The following is a 23,498-nucleotide window of genomic DNA, read 5'->3' on the forward strand; positions in this document are numbered from 1 at the left end:
TACTAGCACTGCTAAACTACTATATATGACCAGACCTCTGTAGGTTAATGATGGAAAAGAGACACTATGGGGGGGAGAAGAGCTCATTTTATATTGAAGAGTGAGTGACTTTAGCTTCAGGGGAACATGTGTGAGGGAATTTAGCTGCAGGGGATCAGCTGCACAGCATATGTACACCTGTACTGCACAGTCACACAAACAATGAGAGAATTACGCTACAGTGACACTCTTGTACACCTTATCTCAAGGGTGCAACAACTACAATAAACTAAATTAGCTCCCCTAAAACTAAATTGTAGCTGATACCCACTGAATTTTGGGGCTATTAGCTAGAGCTGTAGTGGGGAGCCACTAAATCACACTAGAGATGGCCCCTGTGAACCCAGGTACCTGTTTGGATGTGGGTACCCGCACGCTTTTTTGCCAAATGTTTGACACCCGCACCCGCACCGCCTGGGGCAGTCAGAGCGGGTACCTGCAGTTACCCGCCCCTCAAAATTGACCAGAAGGAATATTACTTCCAGTCCTGTAACCCCTTTGACCAGAAGGATTCCTTCCAGTCAAAGAGGTTTAACCTCTTCAACTGGAAGGAACCCTTCTGGTTGAAGTGGTTTTGTAACCTCTTCAACTGGAAGGCCTTTCCAGTCAAAGGGGTTACAGAACCTCTTTGACCAGAAGGAAGGCCTCCCCAGTCCTTCCAGTCGTTGTGGCAGCCGCCACCTGCCCAAACAAGAGCGGGTACCCGCTTGATTTCTCCCAGAAATCCAGCATCCGCACACACTGGCAGGTACCCACCAACCATGGGCGGGTACCTGCCAGCAGATAGCAGGTACCCGCGACGGGTTTGTTGGGGCCATCTCTAAATCACACTAACATTAAAATACAGTAAACTACAGCTAATTAGTAGGTTACTCCGGCTAATTAGAGCCCCTAAAACTAAAACTACACTTTTTATTCAAAAATTATTTAGCTGGAGCTGTAGCTCAGCAGGCAGTGCAGCTAAAAATAGTTTAGTGGCACAAACTATAGTTTTCAGCTAAATTAATTTAGTGCACACTAAATGTAGTGTAGTTGTTGCACTCTTGCTTATCTGCCTGCATATATTGCACTGCCTGATGCCATGTGTGGCTATTTAACCAATCCACCTTTCACAGCCTTCAGAATGTGTTGCTATGTAACCAGGCCACCTTCCATGCACTCTGCACCTAACTGGAATATTCCTTCTTTCCAGGATTTGGGGGTCAAAGCCTCTCTCTGATCCTCCTTCCTCCTTCCTTCCTCCTTCCCTGTCCTTGTGTCTCCATCATGTATTCTTCCATCTAATCCGCCATGGTGACCAAAAGGGTGTATGTATGTAAATGTTGTAACTGTTGTGTAAGCTGGATCATCCTTGTGTAGGGTTTCACATGTATGTAACTGTACTATCACAATCTTTGCATATGTGCTTTTGGCATTGCAACAGACACAGCCTACATCCCCCCCTCCCCCAACTTGATGCTGTCCGCAGCATTCCTGTTGCAATGCCAAAAAGACCTGCACCGCCACTCAAAAACTGAAAGAATTTCCAATAATAACATCCATCTTTGTTGTGATCTAATCCTTGCTGAGTCTGTATGTATACACCAAAGGGTTAATTGCTGTTCTATATTGTAACACCAATGCAGACTCCAGATACCAACCACGTCCAAGTCCAAGGACCTCCATATTTACACCATATTCCGCTTCCTCTATATCCGGATTTTTCTAAAGAAAAAGCTAGTTGATATACTCCCGCCAGGCTTGTTGAAAATCTCTATTGTAAGTAAATTTCTGGAAATCCTCTCATCCTTTCCCCATTGACAAAGTACCCTTATTATTCTTCAAAAAGGCAAACCCTGGAAATCTCAATTGTTGTTAACCCCCCTAATGGAAAAATGATGTTTTGCAATTGTAGGTGATTGAAGTTGTTTATTCTTAGGGTATTGCACCACATATGACTCAACCTGTTAGATATATATCTCAAAAACTTCTGAACATTCAGAATTCAAAAGCACAAATACATGAGCTACTGTGACAGAGTAGACAGTTGAGCTGGTCACTTGGGTGCTGCAGCGGTGCAGCCACCTTGTCCTCCAGTTTTGCCAATAATGACAGTTAGTTTGGACTTTTTTGGGTGACCAGAGAAATTCACTGCCCAGTGGGTGCTCTAAAATTTTTGGCATCCATTTTGGCTGCTTTTGGGCCAAGGAAGACTTGCAGGATACCAATTTTTTTCTTGCAGTGTCTCAGGGAGCTGATGAGACAGGTTGAACAAGAATTGCACATTTGCTACCTCTGGTGGGAATTGAATTTTTAAAAAATATTGTTAAGTGTTTGAATTTACTTGCTGGTCAAGGCCCAACATGAACCAGGCTGATGAAATTGAGGGGATCCCAATGCAGAAAAACCATTTATGAGCTGTTTATATTACAAAAAGGATTATTCTTTTTGAAGGAGGGAAAAAGACAAGGCAATAACAATTAGTTATATGCAACAAGAAAGTATATAGCATTATAAGGAAATTTATCACAGTTTTATACAAAGTGAAGAGAGGATAAGAGGCCGAGAAAGAAGAGAAAAGAGAGATGAAGAAGAGAAGAGGAGCACCTGGTATCTAAAAACCTATTTAGAGAGGAGATCTTTTGTGAAGGTTATATAAAAGATGAGAAATCAATATATGATTAACAACAAAAGAACAAAAGTACCTCTATAAAGAATTATTAAGTATATAGATATATATGTGTGTGTGTGTGAAAAGCTTCCCGAAACCGTCTAAGATACTAAGATTAAAGAAACGGTATAAGGACAAACCACAAAGTAAAGAATCTGTTGCTGGTAGAGGAGTAAGGAAGATGTCGAAGTAAGAGAAGACAGCCCATATATGTATATATATATATATATATATGTAAATTTTTGAAGATCTAAAAAAGAGTTATGGACATTATAAGCTAAGATAGTCATGCAATTGGCAGTAGTAGAAGTGGGAGTCGTAGAAAAAGGCATGAAAGTGGGAGGGGGAAATCGACGAGATAGCCGATGGAAGGTAAGATTGTCCGGCAGAAGAAGTAAATGCGCTGTGCAGGAGAGAGAAGATATATGCAATGAAAGGAGGGAGAAGGGGGTGTGGTTCAGAACAAGCCGGCGGCATTGGACGCGAGTCCGAACGATTCCAGCGCATGTAGGAGCACGTTAGGCTGGATCTTAACGGCGTCGCCGAGGGCCAACAGAACGTCATAGATGGGGCCGAGGGAGCGTAACTCGAGGCTCGAGATGACGTTTTCGATCCGGATCACCTGGTTCTCGAGGATCGCGGCGAGCTCTTCGTCGGTGGACTCCAGCCGGATCGGGTAGGTCAGCAGATGGCCGTTCAGGAGCTTCGATTTCGGCCGCTTCGGCGCGCTCCCTCCGCTCCCGCCTGCTCCTCCGCCCTCTCCTCCCCCGGGACCGGCTGTCAGTTTGTTCGTCGGGTTCGGCGAGCTGGGGCTGAAACTTAAGGGCGCATGGACCGTTGCTGCAGACACTGTGACGATTCGGGTCCAAGAAGGGACGTTGTCAATCTCCTTAAAATCTTACATAATAAGAATCGCTTGGGGAAAAGGAGGAAGGGAGAGAGGGCGTACCAGCCTCGAGTCTGACGACCAATGCAGCCAACTGTCTGATGTGATTGACGTCCAGCATCCTCGGGGCCGGTTCATAGACTTCATCGACCTTGGAGTCGGGCCCGCCGAGCGAGGCGCCTTGGTTGTTAAGTCTTCCGGCCAACGAGCGCGGATAGATCAGCGAGATGAACTCGGGCATCTCCAGGCCTTTCAGCCGCTTCTCGCCGATCTCAGAGACCCCGAAGCCCATCTTGCGGATCGATGCCACATCTCGGCGTGTCGCTGGGTCCACGATCGCATCCGTTTCGTGCGCTAGTGGATCGCTGCCTTCTTTCCCGTCGTTCTGATCAAAACACAGCGTCTTCACAATCTCGATCACGTCTAGAGAGGCCGTAATTTCTCCACCTTTGGCTTCGCCACTAATCCTTGCTGTTCTAATGTTCCAAATGTAATTTTAACGCGATCAACATCCACATATGATGATCATGGGTGAGTAGAATAGGAAAGAAAACAATACCTGTTCACCATCGGGCCAAAGTAGTCCATCCGACGAGTAATAGGATCTGCTTCACAGTGCGGGTTACCCCAATGGATGCCCATCCGCACGGACAGCCCACGATAACAGAGCATGCCATTGGAGTCATAGATCTCCTTTCCGTCCTCGGCGTCGAGGATTTCCTGGGGCCAGTCCTCTCTGAGGAGCTCGATCTGGACGGTGAAGCACCACAACAACGCACTCGTCACCGAGGGGAAGGAGACCATGAATGCATCCCCCTCCGTCTTCACCTCGTACCCTCCAATCGCCCGCAGCTGTCGTCTCAGTAGTTGGTTGTGCATCCGCATCGCCGACTGCATCCCCGGATTCGTTTCCCACAACGAGGTCGAATTCCGGATATCTGTGAAGACCAGGGCAACCATGCCTGTGGGCGGGGCCACTTCCCGATCTAGCAACGTCAGATATTTTTCGCCAGGTGCATCTAATAGCTGTCCTCTCCTTGTCGCGACCCGCGTTGCACCGTACAACTCGTCGTCCATCTGCGCTCCTCCCGCGCCTCGATAGGTATACCTTCGCTTAGCCTTGAACAAATCGCCAAGCGCAATCACCATCACCATCAGGTTCGATTCAGCTCCATAAGAGAGGGCAAGATCTCTGAGCTTCTGAGCAGCTCGCATCGGGTCTGCCTTTCGATTCTGGGCTCGCGCTACATCGACCGCTGCCTGATAAGTCATGTGTGACCATAAACCCGCGTTAGCGATGATTATAAACTCGTCGTCTTCGGACACATCAAGGGTTTGGATTGACGGTCGAGCATTGATCGCCGGATGGACGTGGAAGTATCCGAAAGATCTTGAGACTTCTACTTCATCTTCCACGAGACCTTTCTGCGACACCCAAGCTTCAGCCGACCGGATCCTTTCAATCTCTGTCGCATCGAACGGGTCATGTTTGTGTGCGAGTGGCAAGGCCACTCCACCTCGTTTGGCGACCACGGCTAGAGCGTCGCCCACGTTGGCCACATAAATCGTCTTCTTGGCCACGTACATCACCACAGCAGATGCTCCGCACTTGGCATCGACTCCACAGTTTGCAGTTATGCTCGGACGTTCGGATCGTTGGAGACCGACATTGGATCCTTTCCGGCGAGTATCGAATTGACTGGTGACCATGTTCCCGTAATCCCGATTGACATTCAGGAAAGCTCTTCGAAGGGCTTCAGTGACCGATTCATTCTCTTTCAATCTCCTCAGTTCCCCTGCCAGAGAAGTCGAGAAACTGTCATGCAAGAATTTCGCCAGCTTGCCGCCTCCAAACGGCGTCTTGGAATGGGCGTCAAACAGGCCAAATAAGGATTCGTCATCCCTGTTACGAAATCGCGAGACCACCATGTCTAAGCCGACCACATTATAATCCTCTCTGCCCATCGAATCCGCAATACCGTATCCCATCGAGCTGACCTCAGATTGAGTCACTCGAACCCGTCTGTCCTCGCTCTCATCCGGTACTGAGGGCGTGGTTAGAGTCACGTCCATCAAGCCCAGGACTCGTAGTCGACGCAAAGCGTTGAAGTTGGACAAGTTTTTCCGCTTGGCAGCTGCGACCGCATCCTGCTGTGCTCCTGCTGCCGGTTTGATCTCCAGTCGCTTGTTCCCAGAAAGATTTAGGTACTGGAGATCCAAGTTCCAATTCCTAATAGCAAAAATCCAATCGAGTCGAAAAGAAGTCAGTTTTACTGAGCCCACGTCAAAAAGAGGAAAGAACGTAAAAATTCGTACCAGTTCCAATCATAGGGCCAATTAGTCACATTATACTTCAAGAGATTAGACGAGACATCCAAGGATTCAAGGTGCTTAAGTTTGCCCAATTCGGCGGGCAGAGTCTGCAGCTTATTACCATTCAAGAAGAAAGTTTTCAAGTTGGAGAGGTTTTCGAAATCTTCAGCGGGCAACGAGGTCAACGAATTCCCAGACAGATACAACTCTTCCAATGATTCACATTTCGAGAGTGTTGAGGATGGGATTTCGTATAATTCGTTGAAGCTCAAGTTGAGCACCCTTAGCTCGCTCAAGAGCGAGATCGGGCCGAACACGTTATCTCCCAGCCCATTATCGCCCATAAATAGTTCTTGGAGACTTTTGGCTAGGGGGGGCAAGCAGCGATTGTTGGAGGTTGAGTTGCCGTTCGGAGATTTCGCGGTGGGCAAGGAAGGCATCGCTTTGAGTGTCGGCTTGTTGTTGTCTTCAGCATTCGGGTTCGAAGGATCGGAGGCCGCGAGAGGCATAGGGAACTCTTGGATGAGATTCGAGCTGACGTTCAGCACGATCAGCTGCGAACAATTCCATATTGTTCGAGGCAGGGATCCCAGATTGTTGTTCGCGAGATCCAACGTATGCAGCCGTTGAAGCTGGCCGATCGAGTCTGGAAGGGAAGTCAGCTGGTTGTTCTTCATCGAGAAGTTGCGCAGGTTGGTCAATTGACTGAACGAGTCCGAGAACGATTTGATCTGATTGCTGTCTAAATTCAAGCTTTCACAGCTGACGAGTGCGTCAAAGAATTCTTGTCCGAGCGACGAAATTTTGGCGTAGGAGACGTTCAGGGAGACCAATGTCTGGCCGGTGCCGACGAGTAATAATCGGGTGATCGAATTGTGCCCCGCGTTCAATTCTCGCAGTGAGTTGAACCGTCCATCCAGGATTGTCGCAGCGTTGTTTTCGCACAACAGTTTCTTCAGGTGGGGCAAATCGCTGAAGATGGCAATATCGCCCAACAAGCATCGCCGACAGTCTAGTTCCCGAAGCTGGCTCAGACCGCTGAATGTGCTAGGAATAGTCGAGATCGGATTTGCCAAGAAAACAAATCGTTCGAGGTTTTGGAGTTGGCCGATTTCATTGGGTAACGAGTTGATCATGTTGAAGGAAATATCGAGATCGACGAGGGACTTGATTTGGCAGATCACGCCCGGTAGAGATTCGAACTTGTTGTTGGATATGTTCAGCAGACTCAATGAACGGAAATCTCGAAAATAATCTGGCAGGGTCCATAGTCGATTGTTGTGTGCCTTCAAGGCCATGAGTTCGGTCAGATCGTCTAGTCGAGCATGTTCGAGATCGACGATCCGGTTGTTAGAGATATCTAATCTCATCAAGCTGTGGCATTGCCTAATCGAAGGCTGGACCCGTTTCATAGCCATGTGACAAAGCTTCAATTCGCGCAGGGATGTACAGAGTTGAATGAAGTCCAACGGGATATCTAATTTAGGATTCTTGGACAGATTCAAGCTGATCAATAGAGGTGCATGGTTGAAAAGGACGATCGGAATGGCCTGAATACTCCGAGCCTGTAGATCGACGAACTCGTAATGTTCATGGAAGTCCTCATCCTATTCCACAAGTTTCATCTTAGCGAGTGTTGACAATCGGGTAAAAAAACAGCTGTAAGGAAACGCTTACGGTGGCTACTGCTGTCAGTGATTCTTCCTTGTACAGAAACTTCATGAGGTACGAGTAATCCAGCCGTCCGACGTCATCTAAGCGATCGAGCATTGTGTATCCAGCCTGTTCGAGTCTGCGTCGCTGGAACACCAGCGGTTTCTCGTTGGGGGCGATCACGCGTTCTAAATCAGATTGTGGGTGTAAGCAACGGAGACAATCGTCTAAGCTTGTATGACCTGCTCACCCAGACCACGTTCTTTCATGTACAACTTGTAACCAGCAGGCGGCTTTTGGTTGAACAATTTCCGTCCAAGTTGGTGGCAAATCTCGGCGGCAGTGAACATCAGTGGACACGAGAGAGTAGCGAACGATCCATCGGCGCGCGAGATGCGAATAGTCCACTACGAGAGACCGGCCACACCATCAGTTGCTTCCCTGCCAAAAAAAAAGAGGGGGATTAGTGTGTGAAACTGACTGATTTGGAGCCATCCGCCTGTCCAGCTCGAGTCCCCAATTTGCCGTTCAGGATGGACCCGGAAACGGTTGAGCCGGCGGTCGGCCGGCCTCCGTGGCCACTGCCCTCCGAGCCGTCCATGATGCTCATCCCGCCAGCCTCAGAAGGGCGCCGGCTAGCGTTAGGGTTAGTTCCGTTGAGGTTAGGGGTTCCGAAGCCACTGGACTTGACGCTTTCGTCGATCGAGCCGAGCCGATTGATGGGAGGGATCATGAGTGCGGCGTTGGTGGCGCTGCTGCCGATGGTGGTCGTGCTGTAAAGGCTTCCGCTGATCGACGTTCCGCTGCCCAGCGAATAGGCCGTCGTCCCACTGACGCCGCTGAAGCTTCCATTGGTGGGGAAAGGGGGGACATGTCTCCCCGGGATGGGCGGACCACCGCCAGGCTCGGAAGGGCCGTCGTGGTTGTCCGGATGAGGGGGATAGAAGTCGGAGACCACCAGCCCGTCTTCCTCCCCAGACTCATCCGCATCGGAATCGCCCGAGTTGTTGCCATCCATCGGGTTGACGGCCCAGCTTTCGGGCGCCGTCCAGCCCGCAGCAGCACTGCCGGCGCCGAGGTTGTTCAACAAAGGCGTGTTGCTGTCTGACCTTCCGCCGCTAAAGCTGGGAAGGGCGCTATTTGCGGACGGGACGGCCATGGCGGCGCCGATGCCAAGACCGGTGATCACTCCAGGTATCGGATTGGGTCCGATTTGGTTGGAATGGCTGTACTGGTGTCCGGATGGTTTCCTCGAGGGCGAATTTTGGCCGCGAGTGGTGGCAGAGAACAGGGAGCGAGTGGCTGCAGGTGTGTTTTGCCCGCCGTCGGGATCGTGGAAGTTTGGGGGAAGATTGGGGTTGTTGAGACTGTGCTGGCTGTTGTGGCTCCCGCGTCGACGAGGATCGGCCGGGTTAAAATCACGGGCGCTGCCGCCACCCACGCTGCGATTTGATCGATGGGAGAGTGGTAGACTGGGGTAGTTGTGCACCGGCGGATCAGTGGGGCCGCTGATTGATCCCGGGCCTGATTCGTGGTGGAAGCCTGCGTTTCGGCCGATACAGTTGGGCGAGCCCAGGGTCCTTCCGGGATTGAAAGGGTCTGCAAATAGTGTGCCGCCGCCTAAGGCTTGAAGGTCAGGGTTGCTTGGGTGGGATGGGCTGTTGAGGAAGCTGGGAGCACCGCTAAAGCTGCTAGTCCTTCGTACCTGCAAGGCAGCGTGATCTCGATTGATGATTCCATCCATCTCATCCAAGTTGGTATCAAGTGTGATCACTTCGCCCTGATTGGCAGGCGCCGTCCGATTGGATTGGGCAAGATTGCTAGTCGAGCTGTTTTGATTTTGCTGGTTATTCAGTTGTTCTGTTTTATGAGTCTTCTCCTTTGAACTGAGACCACTACCGCCAGTAAGTTTTCTGATCCGCTGCTTCTTTGATGTTGTACTTGATGCTGTTGATGCTGCTGTTGTGGGTAGGACTGAAGGTTGCTGCTGCTGCTGTTGTTGTTGTTGTTGCTGCTGGGCCTGCCATTCTTGGTCGGTGAGACCGGTGAGATCTTTGATTTTGGAGGAGGGAAAGTTGAGTTCTTCGGGGAAGCTCCTGGTAGCGAACGAGAGATCGTCGGAGGCATTGATATCACCACGACTCGCCTTCCTCCGCAGCATACCAAAAAAGCCGCGTTTCTTGGTGGCCGAGCCTGAGACGGACGAGCCAGGTGGGTTGATGGGGAGCTGGGGCGTTGTGGGAGGGGGTGCATACTGCTCGTGGTTGAAGGCCTGTCCGGGGAGGGGGGCGATGGTGAATTGGAGCGGCTGGGGAGAAGAGTTGGACGAAGAGCTGCCGAAGTTGAGTGAAGACTGGGAGCTGAACTGTCTCAGCCGGGGTTTCGAGTGCGAGTCGTCAGCCCTGCGGGGGTAGGGCGAATTTGCGAGGGAGGAGATGGATGGATAGTTCTTTGGAGGCTGGGGCTGGATGAACGGGTTCTGGGTGGTGGTTGTTCGAAGGATGGAAGGGTGGTGGGTTTGGGAGGGCGAGGGAGGGGATTGCTTTGCCGAGTCCATCGTTCGTGGGCCGCTGCAGGAGAAGGCTGGCCGATTGGGAGTCGCTTCTTCGGCCTGCCGAGCCAGAGGTCGGCGTGCGTCGATGGTCGTGGGGGCAATCGAATGAAGTGTTCGTTGAGTGGTGGAAGCCTAGCTACATCGGAGGGAAGCCACAGGGTTGTTGTACCAAAATACACAAAATACTGCAACTGATCGAAGCTGGACAGCTGCTTCGGGGGGGACAACGCCGGGGACGGGGGATACCCGCAAAGAAAGATTCACTGCTGCAAGAGATCAAGAGATTTGGCTAGAGATGGCCCCGCCACACCCGGGTACCCGTTTTGGTGCGGGTACCTGCAGCTGTTTTTAGCCCAAGTAGGACACCCGCACCCGCACCCGCACCCGCGGAGTGGAACAGAGCGGGTATTGGCGGTACCCGCGCGGGTACCTGCAGGTACCCGTTACGCAAAATGCTCTCAATACTCTCACAAAGACAGATATCGTTCTTATTTCTTCACATAGTCTTGTATACATAGTTATGGTGACAGTGGAGTGGCTAAAAGTCACTCCACAGTCACCACATTCACATTGCTGCCGCTACTTTTCTTACCCTTACTCTTAGACTTGTTCTTCTCCTTTGCCATGTAATTGTGGAGGGCCAGAGGCTTGATCTTGTCGTTCTTCGAATAGAACGACAGGGCCATCCCTCGACTTACTGATTTGGCATTGAGTTTGTGCCTCCTGACAGAGACATAGTCTCGGCCGAAGCTGAAAGTGCGCTCAACATCGACTGTTGTAGCTATGTATAAAAAAAAAATTAGAATGGATAATCAACTGAAGAGGATAAGAGGGTCTCATCTAATCTTACCTGGGCAACTAAGAACGTCGAGAGCCATCTGCAAGAGACCATCATGATTGTTTCCGCCCTGTTTCTGCCCGGCCCACCAATTGAGGGCATTGATCGGCTCGCCATCCTCCAAAAATAGGCCGCCCGAGAGCCAAATGTCCAATGGATCTGACACAGGTTCAGCTGATCTGGCTAAAGCAGCCGCACCTAGACCAGCAAGAACACCTGTTTGTACCTAAATAACAAATTTGATCAGCTCATGGTGAGATAGCAATATCGATTGCAGGAGGAAATTTACCTTTGGTGGTCCTTGTCTTGGTATTCTAGGGAGTGAAGTTGAATTTTTTGGCTTGTACCATTTGCTATACATATCGCGAGTGAGTCTGATGGCCTTGTTGATCCATTCCCTGGGCCACTTGGCAAGCTTAAAGTATTCGTCTTTGAAAGACGGGTGGAGAACTGGGAGTTTGGAGGCAGTTTTGCTTAGTCAACCTCAGAAAGCATACGAGATTAGAAGCGGGAATCCACTCACTCATTGCGATTCTGTATATTGGCGAACAGTCCGTAAGCGAATAGTATTTTTTTGTAATTGCAAGCCCAGCTCGGCAGGCGTTTTGTAAAGCTGCAGGATAATCACCATCCTTGTTTGCAATCACCGCCGAAAGATTTGCAGTGATTTGATCGATCAAGACAACAACCTCGGCAACCCGAGCCAAGGAGGATGTTGAGACTTGAAGGGTCATTTCGTAAAAAGGTTTGAGAACCTTCACCAGGTCCGCCGCCAAGTCAAAGTCCTCTTGATTCACATGAATGCCGCGAGGGGTGCCAAACGTTTTGTCTTGTTGCCACATGATACTACAGAAATGAGGGTCAGCCTTGTTCACAATCTGAATTAATATTAGCAAAGTGGTACTTACATAGCGTCCTCGCATTGAACAATGCTTGAAAGCTGCAAGTAAGTTGAGTTCCAACGTGTTGGGACATCTCGCTCGACGTTATGAGGCCTCTTGCAATTCTTTTCTTGACAAAGCTCTATGAACTTTGCCTTGGAGTTCAGCGACTTGTTGAGTTTGGTTGCAATTCCACGAAACTGGATATGAGAAGATATATTGGGTCAATTCGAGTGTTTGTTTTACAGACCAGCCAATAAGTAAAAAACTCACCTTTGCAAGTGATCGGCGACAAGTTTCGGAGGTATAACTATCATCCACGCTCTCCTCTTCAATGTCTTCGAGGTCAGCCAGGGTCAGCTCATCGTCATTGCCAAGTTGTCCATGGGTAATATTGGGAAGATTGTTGCTGTCATCTTCTTCATCGGAGTCACCGAACTCATTGCTGGGGCTTTGGAAGCTAAAAAGGTAGATAGAGACAGAACAATTGTTCATGATCAGCGACAATTAATAAGCATAGTATGTGGTAAACAACGAACGTACCTTTCAATTAAATCATGGGCATCTTCTTCCTCATCGGATTCGTTGATCTCAGTAACTACGGGAGTGTTTGAAGGGGTTTTTTCTTTGCGTCCAAATCGTCGGAGTATCGCCTGGACTATGAGATTGAGGATGTGTGCGAAGCACCTGATCCAGTGCGGCTCACCTTGGAATTGCTTCCATTTGAGTTTTGCCAACTCTTCAATCATCACTCCGTTGTTTGCTGCATTATCGGAAACTATCCCACAGATCTAAGGGGAGTCAAAGAGGATCAGAAAGCTGAAAAGGGAATAAAACAAAATGAAAAAGAAAGAGTACGTACGCGATTCTCCAATTCAAACTTCTCAACTATGTATTGTACAACGCGAGCCAAGTAGCCACCAGTATGCCTTTCTTTGAGCTGGACAAAATCCAGAGGCATCGCATTTAAAACAACCTTACCGCTTGGATCATCCAATAGTCGGTAGATAACTGCACCGATGATATCGTATCCGTTCGGTGTCTGCCAGGCGTCAACACCCAAGTACAGTGCCCCATTGTGGACCTGAGTGCAAGTCGAAGTTAGTTTCTAATCAATCTGGAGAAAAATAAAAACAAAATTTTACCTTCAGCTCCTCAAGGAGCTTCTCCTGAACACTCAAATATAGCTTATGAATCGCGATTGATACTGCCTTGCGAGTTGGAAGATTCTTTAAGATCGTTGGGTGGAGAACCCTCTTGAAGCTGATTTCCTCCAAGGCTGAAAAGGGTTTTGCGCCCTCAGCGCACCATATAGCACATCGTTGCAAAACCTAGAGCCCAAGAAAGAAGGTATTCAGATGAGATGACCAAATAGAAAGACCTGGAAATAAGTCTCACCTCCCGCAGGTCTATGTCACCCGTGCCGGTTACTCCACACGATGCAAGCGAATTGTTACTTGAAGGATTTTGTTGCTTCCTGAGGCATCGACCCGCATGTGTCAGAAGATTGCTGCAGGACGAGTCGTATGTCGGGCGATTAATTTTTTTAGAACACCTGGTGAGAATAATATATTCAGGTTAGGATAATATATTCTAGTTGTCTCGAATAAAATAAAATATACACACAATTTACATTGCCATGCAATCATGCGGCGATTGAACTTATCGAGCTGATCTGATAACTTGGGTGGGTCGTAAGAAGCGTATGCCGAGCTCACTTGATTCTGGGAAAGTTTGATTGCATGTTCTAAGGGATTCATGCTGGTGAGCTGGCATATCAAAGTATAGATGATAAAGAATAGGAAATGGAGGCTTACCTAGTCGCTGCTCATCAGTTGATTCAGGTCCGGAGGGAACGTTTGCGCCAGCCAAGTCAAGATCTTGATCGTGATCTTCTTCTTTGTTGTTTGATTGGCCGGTGGGTCTGTCTGTTTTGTCTTCTGACCTTTGTCGGGGTCGCTTGCGCGCTCGGGCCATTGTGTAGGTAGGAGGTTGAGGGCGCCGGGTATGGTTGAGGTTGCCGGGTATGGTTGAGGATGGGTGAGGTTGCCGGGTATGGTTGAGGATGGGTGAGGTTGCCGGGTATGGTTGAGGAGGGGGAGGGGAAGCCCGGTCGGAGATCCTGTGGTGCGCAGCTGCAGCGCACACAAGTACAGCTGTGCGCGGGTGTGGCAAAAAATACCCGGGTACCCTATGGGATATCCCCAGAATATCAGACATCCGCACCCGAACACGCACACGCTGGCGGGTACCCGCCCAAGGTCGGCGGGTACCCGCCAGCGGATAGCAGGTACCCGCCCGCGGGTTCGTTTGGCCATCTCTAGATTTGGCCCATCTCACTCAGTAAATGGTCTGGCCCCATCACGCTGATGGGAATCACTTTTTGGGCCATCCAACAATGGCCTGGTGCTTGCTCAGTGCAAAATAGAGCTTTCCATTTCAACAAGAAAAGCTCATTTTGAGTCCAAGGAGACCCCTGTGCTGAAGTGCTGTTGTTAACCCCGCTCACCATACAATGACAGCAGCTGCCCCAGCTCAAACATCATTTTCTCTACCCAACCACTCCAACAACCCTCTCCTGCAGAATGGCAAGCTTCATGGAAAGTTTCCTTTTGTAGACTGGCAGGTAAAGGAGTCAGCCCACCAGGACTTGAAAACCAAAGTGCTTCCATTGACAAGTGCAGCTGCCTTGCATGCATGAATAGCCAAATATTTTTTTTTTGGCTCTTTGGTTGAGTATTTTATTCATAATTGAGATCTTAAATAAAAACCCTTGTAAACAGGGACTTTGTATGTGCAATGGGCATTTGAATCAAGTCCAATTTGGCAGCTTGAAATAACCTGGCTGAGGATCTTATAGTCCTTCCAATTTTTCAGAGATTAGCACTTATCCATGAATGAGGGTGTGTACCAATTGCAACTCCATGATTGCTTATACTCCTACCACCAAATCAATAAAGAATTTAAGATTTGATTTATCTCAACCAGGTAAATACCATAACTTCAGCAGCATATCAGGTACAAATTGAGCTCAGCCCCATTTAGGCCCCATGTGGACACATCATAAATGTAGGTGTTATATTGCACAAATCATTAACTAAAAGACAAACTATTCAAAATGTGGTACCTGTATTTTTTTCAGGCAAAGTGAACAACTGATCTTTATTTCCATCAGATTCAAAAAGATTCAGCTATCTTCAGTCTCATAACAGCAGTATTACACTTGTGGCCAATATGAAGTGTAATTTTGCTTTTGAGGTGCTGAAGATGGTCAAATTATTTCAATCTGATAATAGCTATTGAGCGGGTCAGGTTTGCTTGGGGTTATACCCAGGCCACTGCTCCAAGTATCATGGTGGCTTTGATGGAGACAAGATAGGCGCTATTTTAACTTGGCTTTTAGCTGAACCAAGCTCTAATGGTTTGTTTTTTATTTATTCAATGATTTGTGGAATATAACAGCTACATTTATGAGGTGTCTAACCAGGGCCTGATCAATGGGGTTGCAAGTCAAACAAAAATGATCTGGGCCTGCATGCAGAGGGCAACAGTGAACAGGGATATCGAGAAACACGATTGGTATCAACCAGTACTGCCAAGACTCTGATCAAGATGTTGGCAAGCAGCGGGCCGACTGCTTGCAGCTTGCTAGCAATGTGACAGGATGGCTCCTTTGCATCTAAGGTAGGATGTTGTGTCGAAGGACTGCCGACTTGGCAGCCAAGCGGCCAGCGCGCGCTGTTCATTTTTCCCAGCCTCAGCACGCTGGATGCTAGTGGTTGCAGGTTGTTTTTGTTGAGTATGTTGGGAGCAGCTGGCCGGGGACAGCGCTGGAGGCTTGTCGGGTTGGCTGTGGGTGAGAATCGTGCGAGTGCGCCCAGTGTTTCTTCTCTGGGCTGATGTGCTGGCCCAGGGTTGCCCGGGAGGCTGCTGGGCTGGCGACGATCGCCCGGTCTGCTGGGCTCGGCTGCCGGGCGATGGCCGTGGGTGTAGCCAACAGGGTTCTCGAGAGCAGGGTCTTTCTTCGCCTGGCTGGCGGGGTCGTCCTCGCCTGGTTCTTCCGCTCCCACATCATAAACACACTGACAACTGAGTTGGCCCCCCCCTCGGAAAACAAGCCAAGAAACAACCACCATGCCCCGGGGCTGCTGGCTGTCGCTCGTGCCCACAACCGACCAGCTGCCGACTGCTTCACCCTCCGCCAGCTCCGCCGCCGCCTCGCCCTCATCCGACACCACCACCAGCAGCAGCAGCCCGCCCACGCCCACCACACCCACACCCGCAACCACCTTCATCCCCTTCAGGAAGGCCGCCACCCCCCACCACCAGCACAGCCACAACCACCATCCCTCCCCGAACTCGTTCCTCAAACCCATGGTCCTCCAATCCCCGCCCCGCCGCAACAAGAAGTCTTCCGCCACCCACCCCCCGCCCAGCTCCTTCCACGTCCTGCCCCTCCTCGAATCCTCCAGCCCCTCTCCCAACAACCATCCTCGCTCGCGCTTCGAAGTCAGGTCCCTGCAGGTCTGCGATATCGAGAAAGTCAAGGAACTCCATGTATGATCTCGATCTCTGTCAACTGCCCCCAAAAACACAAGAAATTCACCATCAATTTTGTTTCTATTTTGGCGCGGGGGGTTTTTTTTTTTTTTTGGGCGATGATCGAACGCAGTGTGCAACGCTACCGGTGACCTATCCGAGCAGCTTCTTCTACAGTCTGTTGGGGAGTGATCCGAGCGAGAAGATCAGTCTGGTAGCCACGCTTCCGTCGACGAGTGTGCAAGGCTACTTCGACCTCCTGAGCACCCACCATCCCTCATCGATGCCGCTCGCGGGCAGCCCGGCCCACCACCATGGCCATCTGGCCCCACACCACGTCACCTCGCCCCTCTCCGGCCGCAAGCCGATCTCGCTCGATGTCGTCGGCTCCATCTCCGCCCGGCTCGCCTCCCCCCCCGCGCCCTCCGTCCGCATCCTCACCCTCTGCGTCAGCCCGGCCTACCGCAGGTTCGGCGTCGGCAGGCTGCTCCTCGACGCCCTCCTCAAGCAGATCCGGGCCCGCTTCGCCAGACTCGCCGCCCTCGCTACCCCCCAAGCCCCCCCCAAGATCCCCGTCAACCTCCACGTCCAGGCCTCCAACAGGGTCGCACACGCCTTCTACACCAGCGCGGGCTTCGTGGCCGTCTGCTTCAAACAGGCCTACTACTCCGACAACCCCCTCAAACCCCTCGATCCCGCACTCAAACACCCCTCCCGCAAACCCTCCATCCTACACCCTCCCCCTCCTGTGCCCCAGAATACCAGCCTGGAGACGCCCCACCCTTCGGCACCGGACGATAGTGACTCTGAAACTGACGATATCGACGCCTGGTTCTTGGAACTGTCTATCGACTCCTCTTGATCCTCCCTCTCTTCCACTTCCATTCCCAAAATAATATCCATTTGTCGTATTTGTTTCCCATTCACAAGAAATCAAGCCATGTTTGTCCACTCTTTCCCATCCTCCCCACTCAATCACCATCATCATCGGTACAACTATGCTCATTCCCCTCTCTCTCTCTCTCAGGTATGCTTCGTTTATGCCAAGTCTGAGTAAGAAAAGAGGAAGAGACAGATAAGAATTTTTTACCCACCATCACTCGTCTTTTAGTAATCGGATGACATACTTTGATGCCTATTCTCATGGTAGAGGAATCCCATATAACAATAGAGCTGGTTGGGCACACATACATTACATTAGTTCAATCAGCTTATACGTCTTGTTTCTTGGACCCTGTGCTGTTTCTACTTCTTGGGCGATGTTCTTCTTTTGTGTAGTTTTTGATCGTCGTCAGGCCGCTTTGGCCCCGCTTTGTATTCCTGTCCATCATTCCATCATCTTCCTTCTTGGCCATCATGTGCCCATATGTCTTCTTCTGCCAACAAGTCTATTTTCGGAATGTCCGGATCGGCTGGAATGGGTGCATGGGGGCTTGCACAGCCTTCGAACAAGTTTAACGCCCAGGCTTGCCGCCAGCTGCCTCCTGCCATCAGACTCGGAGCTCCAAACACACAACAAGGCCCGGCTTTTCCCCAGTTTTCAACCAGCTCATCAGTTCGCTCCATTCAAGCTACCGTGCGATCCAGGCTCCAGCACAAATATGTTGACTCCTTTGCCTAAGAATGTACAACAAACGTGACACGGAATCCATCTGCTTGTGAATACCAGGACTCTTCGTGAGCCTGTCATGGCAAAAGCAACTGGGTCAGCTGTTTGCAGTTGTGGGATGGGGTGTCTGAACGTCTGCAGGGCGGCCTGGGCACCAGACATCCGCGCGCCGGCTCCCCGCACATTTCTGTGACCAGGAGGCCGGATCTCTTGCGGGCGCTGAGGCTGTACAGCCTTGGTGGCCAGACCAGTGACCAGGAGGAAACCCTCCTTATACAACCTCTGCGACCGGTGAGAAAGGCCTTGGGTACCCGGATACAAGTGGGTGTACCTGGGTGACCATCTCTAAACCAGTTCACATGTCCTGAGGGAAGCTTGCGGTATTCACTCCAACCTTTCTCCATGGGTTTACTCTACCAAGCTTCAATAGAGGGGTCCACACTAGAACTTTAAAAGAACTTTGGAGCCCATTTCAAGGCCTTTGTGGACAACTTTTATTAAAAATATGAACTGTCCCCATTTGGGTGTTCCTTGGCAATCAGAGCAGCTTCTAAGTTTTTGAAAAGGTTGTTCATAAAGTCGTTAAAATGGGCTCTAATGTTCTTCTTAATTTCTATTGTGAACCCCCTGCGCAGTCACTGTGTAATGTGCACAGTAATTGTGCCAGAAAAGTCACTATGCAAAGTTTATCAGGTGGAGTTACAACAGCAGCTTGGTTGGAGCGTCTTGCATGTCAATTGTGAGCATTGGCCCAGTTTTTGCGGTGTATCCCACTTTGAAGATTGGGCCATGAGACACGCGGGTTCAGAAATTGCTCTAACCCTGCCCTTAGTATCTTACGAACAATCTAATATAGATGGATGGCATGATAAAATTGAATTCATCTGGTAACAATCATGTTGTTTGACATTTATCCCACAGTAACTTAAGTTGTTTAGATCTTTATTTGAGTTCATGGGCAATAGCCAAGATAGGAGTTACAAATGGGACAGTCCCATATTGTTTCCCTAGTTTACAGCTGGAAAAAGTTGATGCTTCATAAAGGCAAGGAGATGCATGAATCAACACATGGAAGCAATGTTTTGAGTCATGAGAGTGAGAAATATTTTAGATTGGAGGACTTTTTGTTGATCTGGAAACCCCAATTTTCTCAGATCTCACAGGAAAATGTAGGCGGATCTAGGGTTTGGGACAATCTAGCCTAGATTACCTTGCAAAATCTGGACAAATCTGAGTTCCTAGATTGACAGCAAGTCCTCCATTATTTGGCATCAGACAAAAATTACAAATAAAGGAATCAAAACATTGGTTGGTGATGTCTGGTTTACACAGGTCCCTGGCAAGCCTCTACTGAACAGGCTCATGTAATCCATAGAAATACAACTTTTGTTTCCAAAATGATGCTCATGGAAATTTGCAATTTGATGCGCCCCATTTGGATGCCCCATAATATGTGATAAATGTGTGTATTTATCATGTGCAACCCCCGGGGGCTCACAAAATTTGGTGGAGACAGGGGGAAAACTTTGGGTTGCTTGTGATAAATTTCCCCATTTAGTGTCGCACATGTACTCAGTTGCCATTTCATGTCAGAGATAAAATCAATAATGACCAAAAATTGTGGTTGTTCATTGAACAGTTTGTTGGGTCATGATTTGGGGCTATGTAATTTCTTTCCGTCTTGTGTGATTTGACCAATTAACCAGATAAATATACAAAGAAAGCCCAACAACATTAACACTTTTGAGATTCTTGATCGAGCTCCTGTGTGGAGGCCTGTCCGGTTAGTTAGTTCCTCATCATGACAATATTTCCTGAAAATAAGAATCCAATTTTCAAGAATAGGTTATAAGCTTTTTTGGCATGACAACACTAGTAAATTAGGCAAGGGATAATCTTACCACAGGCGATGCGGGCTTTGCCGTCATGAATTACTAATCCTCGGCCAACAATTCCATTTTCCGGTGCGTTGAAATTTAAGGTGTTATCGGTGTAAGCCAAATGAACGACACGCTTGCCCCCTGGTAAGAGTCCATGTTTCCCGCTTAGGTCCTGTAAAAGCAAGTTCCGTAGTAAGTTTGGTTTCGGTCTTGAATCAATTTCAGCTAAGACTGCGTACCCCTTCCTGACATGCTCGTGGAAGCGACGGATTACACGGCACAGAGTCGGGTATTCCATTTGGAGTCAAATGTCCACCAGCAGCCTCGCAATTACCATCGGCTCCTATCGGATTAGTGTGGACTGTCATAGGAAGATCAATTATGCATCAGGCGTCTTTTCTGCGTAGATCAACTGGTAGTGCAACGACTTACTGTGATAAGCATGTTCGGTGTGAGGAAGCAAGTTATCGAGTCCATATACTATGACTTCAACTTGAACATCTGTCAAGTTTGTACCGCGGAACTCGACGAGACCGTAGATGGGTGCTCCTATCGGGCTCATCAGTATCGCTCGGGCATGCATTGGCTGGGCCCCGGAGCGAAGTGTGCTTGGCTGGAAAGGAGTCTGAGGAGTCTGGGGATGTCCTTGTGAGTACTTGCAGAGGAAGAGCCAAACCGATCCGGAGATAAACGAGAAGCGCATCTCGATGTGAGCTGTCGTGGACTGGTTGAACTGAACTGGTAATTGGAGGCTGTCAAGTAGAAAAGTGGAAACTATGAAGCGCAAAGGTTGCGATTAATCTCAATCCAAGATTTCCGAGGAGTGAATGATGCAAATTATATGTGATTGAAAAGAAATGAGTAAAAAAAGATGCTATACTATTAATCTAGAGGGAAGAAGCCAGCTTCAAATTCAAGTGGATGTGATACTAGGGAGTGGACAGAGGAAGAAGTGATACAACAAGACGGAAAGACATCCTACTTCTCTGCACTTTTAAGGTCAGATTCAGTTCTCCAAGGCGCTTTCGCCTTAGACAGCAATCGCTCCGGTTGGCCTGGGTTTGCATGCCTTGCCCGCAGGCGTAGTTGAACGCCGAGTGGGAGATGTTCGTTGTTACCAGTCCAAAAATCGCTCGATGTTACCATTACCCAATCCCCTTCCAGCCCCAGGCCGGTCCATCTCCAGGCTGCAGAAGTCCTCAAGACGATAGCAAAACGCGCTCATCTGGGCTGGTTTGGCAAAAAATGCCAAGATGGGGAGCCCAATGCTTTACAAAACTCTTCTAATCCACTGATTCGAGCTTCACAGTCACTAGAGAGGGTAAAACAGATCTCAGAATGGATTCATCCGTTTCACTCGAAACGTAGGGTGAAGTATTCAGCAGTGAATGCCAATCCGCTGTACATATTCGAGTTCTTTTGGCCCAACGAGCCGCCTCCCTTTGCCCGCTCGAGCAAGGTCATCCAGCGCGAGCAAAAATCGTTCAAAAAAAAAACATCAAGAATGATACACCGGGATTGCGCTTTACTTCTGCTTTCCGTCTGGGCTCTTGGCCAAGTCTCATGTAACGACTTGAATCCGATCGATCGGGCCGGCAGAAGCTTTGACATCTTACCGCTGTCGAGACCAGAGAACCATGAGCGGGAAGACTTTTCAAATGCCGAGCCACTATCACTGTTTCCCATCTCTGCTGGGGAAACGAAAGACGACCGGAATCGAGCTCAAGCCCAGGTTCCCACCAGTCCGGGACCATTACTCACCCTTGGCGGGTACCATGCAGACGAGTACCGTGAAGATCTTTCGGCCAACAATGAGCAGTCAACCCCTGATCACGAACTTCTATCTCTGTTTCCCCTCGCTCCTGGGGGAGCAAGAGCCGACCACGAACAACATTGGGACATTCTCCCTGGCCGGGAAGGCCTCGTTCCAAACAGTCCGGGACCAACCAACTCCGATAGCCCCAGCTTTCTGAGGTTGGCAACTCGGTTTGACGAGGCCAGGCCGAACTCACCAACCCACAAAGAGAACCGTGAAGGGACACGCTCCGTGTCTCGGAACGATCTCCAAACAGCGCCGCCTATGGATGTGATAGCTGAGAAGCCTCTCAGCGATTCCGAAAAGACCATGCATGTTCATCATTCGGACTCGAGAAGTGAACAAGAAGAAGTAAGCTATTCCTCTCCCCAAGTTCTTGCTGAAGGAGGCCATGTTTCAAACAACCCAGGACCAACAAACACCGGTTCCCGGGAAGAGCCTCAGCCAGAAGCTATCGTGGCGCCGGGGGAGAGATTAAACAGTCGGAAACGAGTTCGGGAGAGTCTTTCTGAGGAAGACCACGTTCAAAACCGCCCAAGACTAAGTGACTCACCTGAAGATGGACATCGCCAAGATCTTTCCCGCGACGATAGAGAGCAGCCAGCCCTAGATGTGGCAAGCACCAGTTTTCCGAGCTCGACAACTCGGCTCGACGCGGCAAGGGATTCACCAACTCATGAAGAGCCAGGAGGTCCGGTGTCTCAGAACAACCTGCAAACAGCGCCGCCTATCGTTGTGATAGATGAAACGTCTTCCAGTAGTGAAGAGACCAGGCCTAATCCTCAATCGGGCCCCTCTTCAACGTCAAAAACAAGAAATGAGCCAGAAAAAGTATCTGACAAGAGTCTCGCGGCCGGAGGTCACGGCCCAAACTCTCCCGGACCCATCATCACCAGCACTCGTGACAAGCCCCAGCCAGAAGTGATCGTCGTCTCTGAGGAAGGAACAAGCAGCCGGAAACGATTGTGGGAGATTATTTCCAAGGAACGATATCTCCTAGAACAACTGCGGGACATCAGATTACTAAAGAGCAAAGCACTGCTGGAGGAGCGTTGGGTCAGAAGACGACGGAGGCGATTTCCCGGGCTTGATGGAAGCCGCAGGTCTCCAAGCTCCACATCTCGGCCCGGCAGGGCCAGGCTGGACTTACCAAACCCCGAAGAGCCAGGCTCGGTGTTTCGGAACAATGTACAAACAGCTGCACCTATGGATTTGACGGCTGTAAATTCTCTCCGTCACTCTCCAAAGACCACATCAAATGCCCAATCGAGCTCTCCTCCAATACCAAAAACAAAACGTGAACGAGTAGAAGTAAGTTCTTCTTCTCTCCAGAGTCAGCAAATCATTAATTTTTAAATATGTGCCTCCTCTGATCCCTGTGCGACCCAATCCACACAGTTTTGGAAAGAATTATCAAAGCGAGCTCTACAATGGACCCCACCGATGATTAGCGACCCAGCTAAGAGCGAGCAAGCGAAGCTTGCTGCATATTTCATGGCAATTCACTTTATAAGAGCACTCTCAAACATTTCGGGAAAGGCTTCCTTGGAACATTTACACCAATCAAAACACATCTTGCTTCCGTTTGCCTATAGATTATTGATGAAACCGCTTAACAATGAGAACTGGGCAAGGATTCTTCTGGTATGGCGTAACCTGTGGAATGAGGGAACGGTCAGTATTGAAAATGAGTATAGAAGGCAACCGGTCGCTGAAGTCTTGAGGAAATTTCTCTGGATCTCGAATTTCATCGATGAAGCAACCCTTCCTGAATTATATAGAGGCGTGAAGGAAAATCATGTGCTCCGTTTGGCACGACCTGAAAGCAGAATTTTGGGCG

The 23,498-nt window shown here is 49.5% G+C and overlaps 5 protein-coding genes across 5 annotated transcripts; 2 read left to right on the top strand and 3 right to left on the bottom strand.

Moving 5' to 3' along the window:
* Positions 1–3,146: 3,146 nt before the first annotated feature.
* PtA15_12A392 (uncharacterized protein) lies at positions 3,147–10,098 on the bottom strand (the record flags this gene model as incomplete). Its single annotated transcript, XM_053161996.1, has 8 exons — positions 3,147–3,538; positions 3,639–4,051; positions 4,135–5,805; positions 5,892–7,495; positions 7,566–7,729; positions 7,792–7,948; positions 8,023–9,427; positions 9,566–10,098. 8 exons carry the CDS (start codon positions 10,096–10,098, stop codon positions 3,147–3,149), a joined length of 6,339 nt encoding a protein of 2,112 aa, XP_053025958.1.
* Positions 10,099–15,586: 5,488 nt separating this feature from the next.
* Positions 15,587–15,886, bottom strand: PtA15_12A393 (uncharacterized protein; the record flags this gene model as incomplete). Its single annotated transcript, XM_053161997.1, has 1 exon — positions 15,587–15,886. One exon carries the CDS (start codon positions 15,884–15,886, stop codon positions 15,587–15,589), a length of 300 nt encoding a protein of 99 aa, XP_053025959.1.
* A 302-nt stretch (positions 15,887–16,188) lies between these two features.
* On the top strand, positions 16,189–17,215 carry PtA15_12A394 (uncharacterized protein; the record flags this gene model as incomplete). The annotated part of the gene is made up of 2 exons (XM_053161998.1): positions 16,189–16,371; positions 16,487–17,215. The coding sequence occupies 2 exons, from the start codon at positions 16,189–16,191 to the stop codon at positions 17,213–17,215; spliced, it is 912 nt and encodes a 303-aa protein (XP_053025960.1).
* A 2,535-nt stretch (positions 17,216–19,750) lies between these two features.
* PtA15_12A395 (uncharacterized protein) lies at positions 19,751–20,545 on the bottom strand (the record flags this gene model as incomplete). Its single annotated transcript, XM_053161999.1, has 4 exons — positions 19,751–19,776; positions 19,864–20,014; positions 20,082–20,203; positions 20,275–20,545. 4 exons carry the CDS (start codon positions 20,543–20,545, stop codon positions 19,751–19,753), a joined length of 570 nt encoding a protein of 189 aa, XP_053025961.1.
* Positions 20,546–21,346: 801 nt separating this feature from the next.
* PtA15_12A396 (uncharacterized protein) lies at positions 21,347–23,109 on the top strand (the record flags this gene model as incomplete). Its single annotated transcript, XM_053162000.1, has 2 exons — positions 21,347–22,991; positions 23,057–23,109. The coding sequence occupies 2 exons, from the start codon at positions 21,347–21,349 to the stop codon at positions 23,107–23,109; spliced, it is 1,698 nt and encodes a 565-aa protein (XP_053025962.1).
* Between the last annotated feature and the right edge of the window lie 389 nt (positions 23,110–23,498).

This window comes from Puccinia triticina, chromosome 12A, assembly GCF_026914185.1.
Source record: "Puccinia triticina chromosome 12A, complete sequence".
Taxonomy (NCBI): Eukaryota; Fungi; Basidiomycota; class Pucciniomycetes; order Pucciniales; family Pucciniaceae; genus Puccinia; species Puccinia triticina.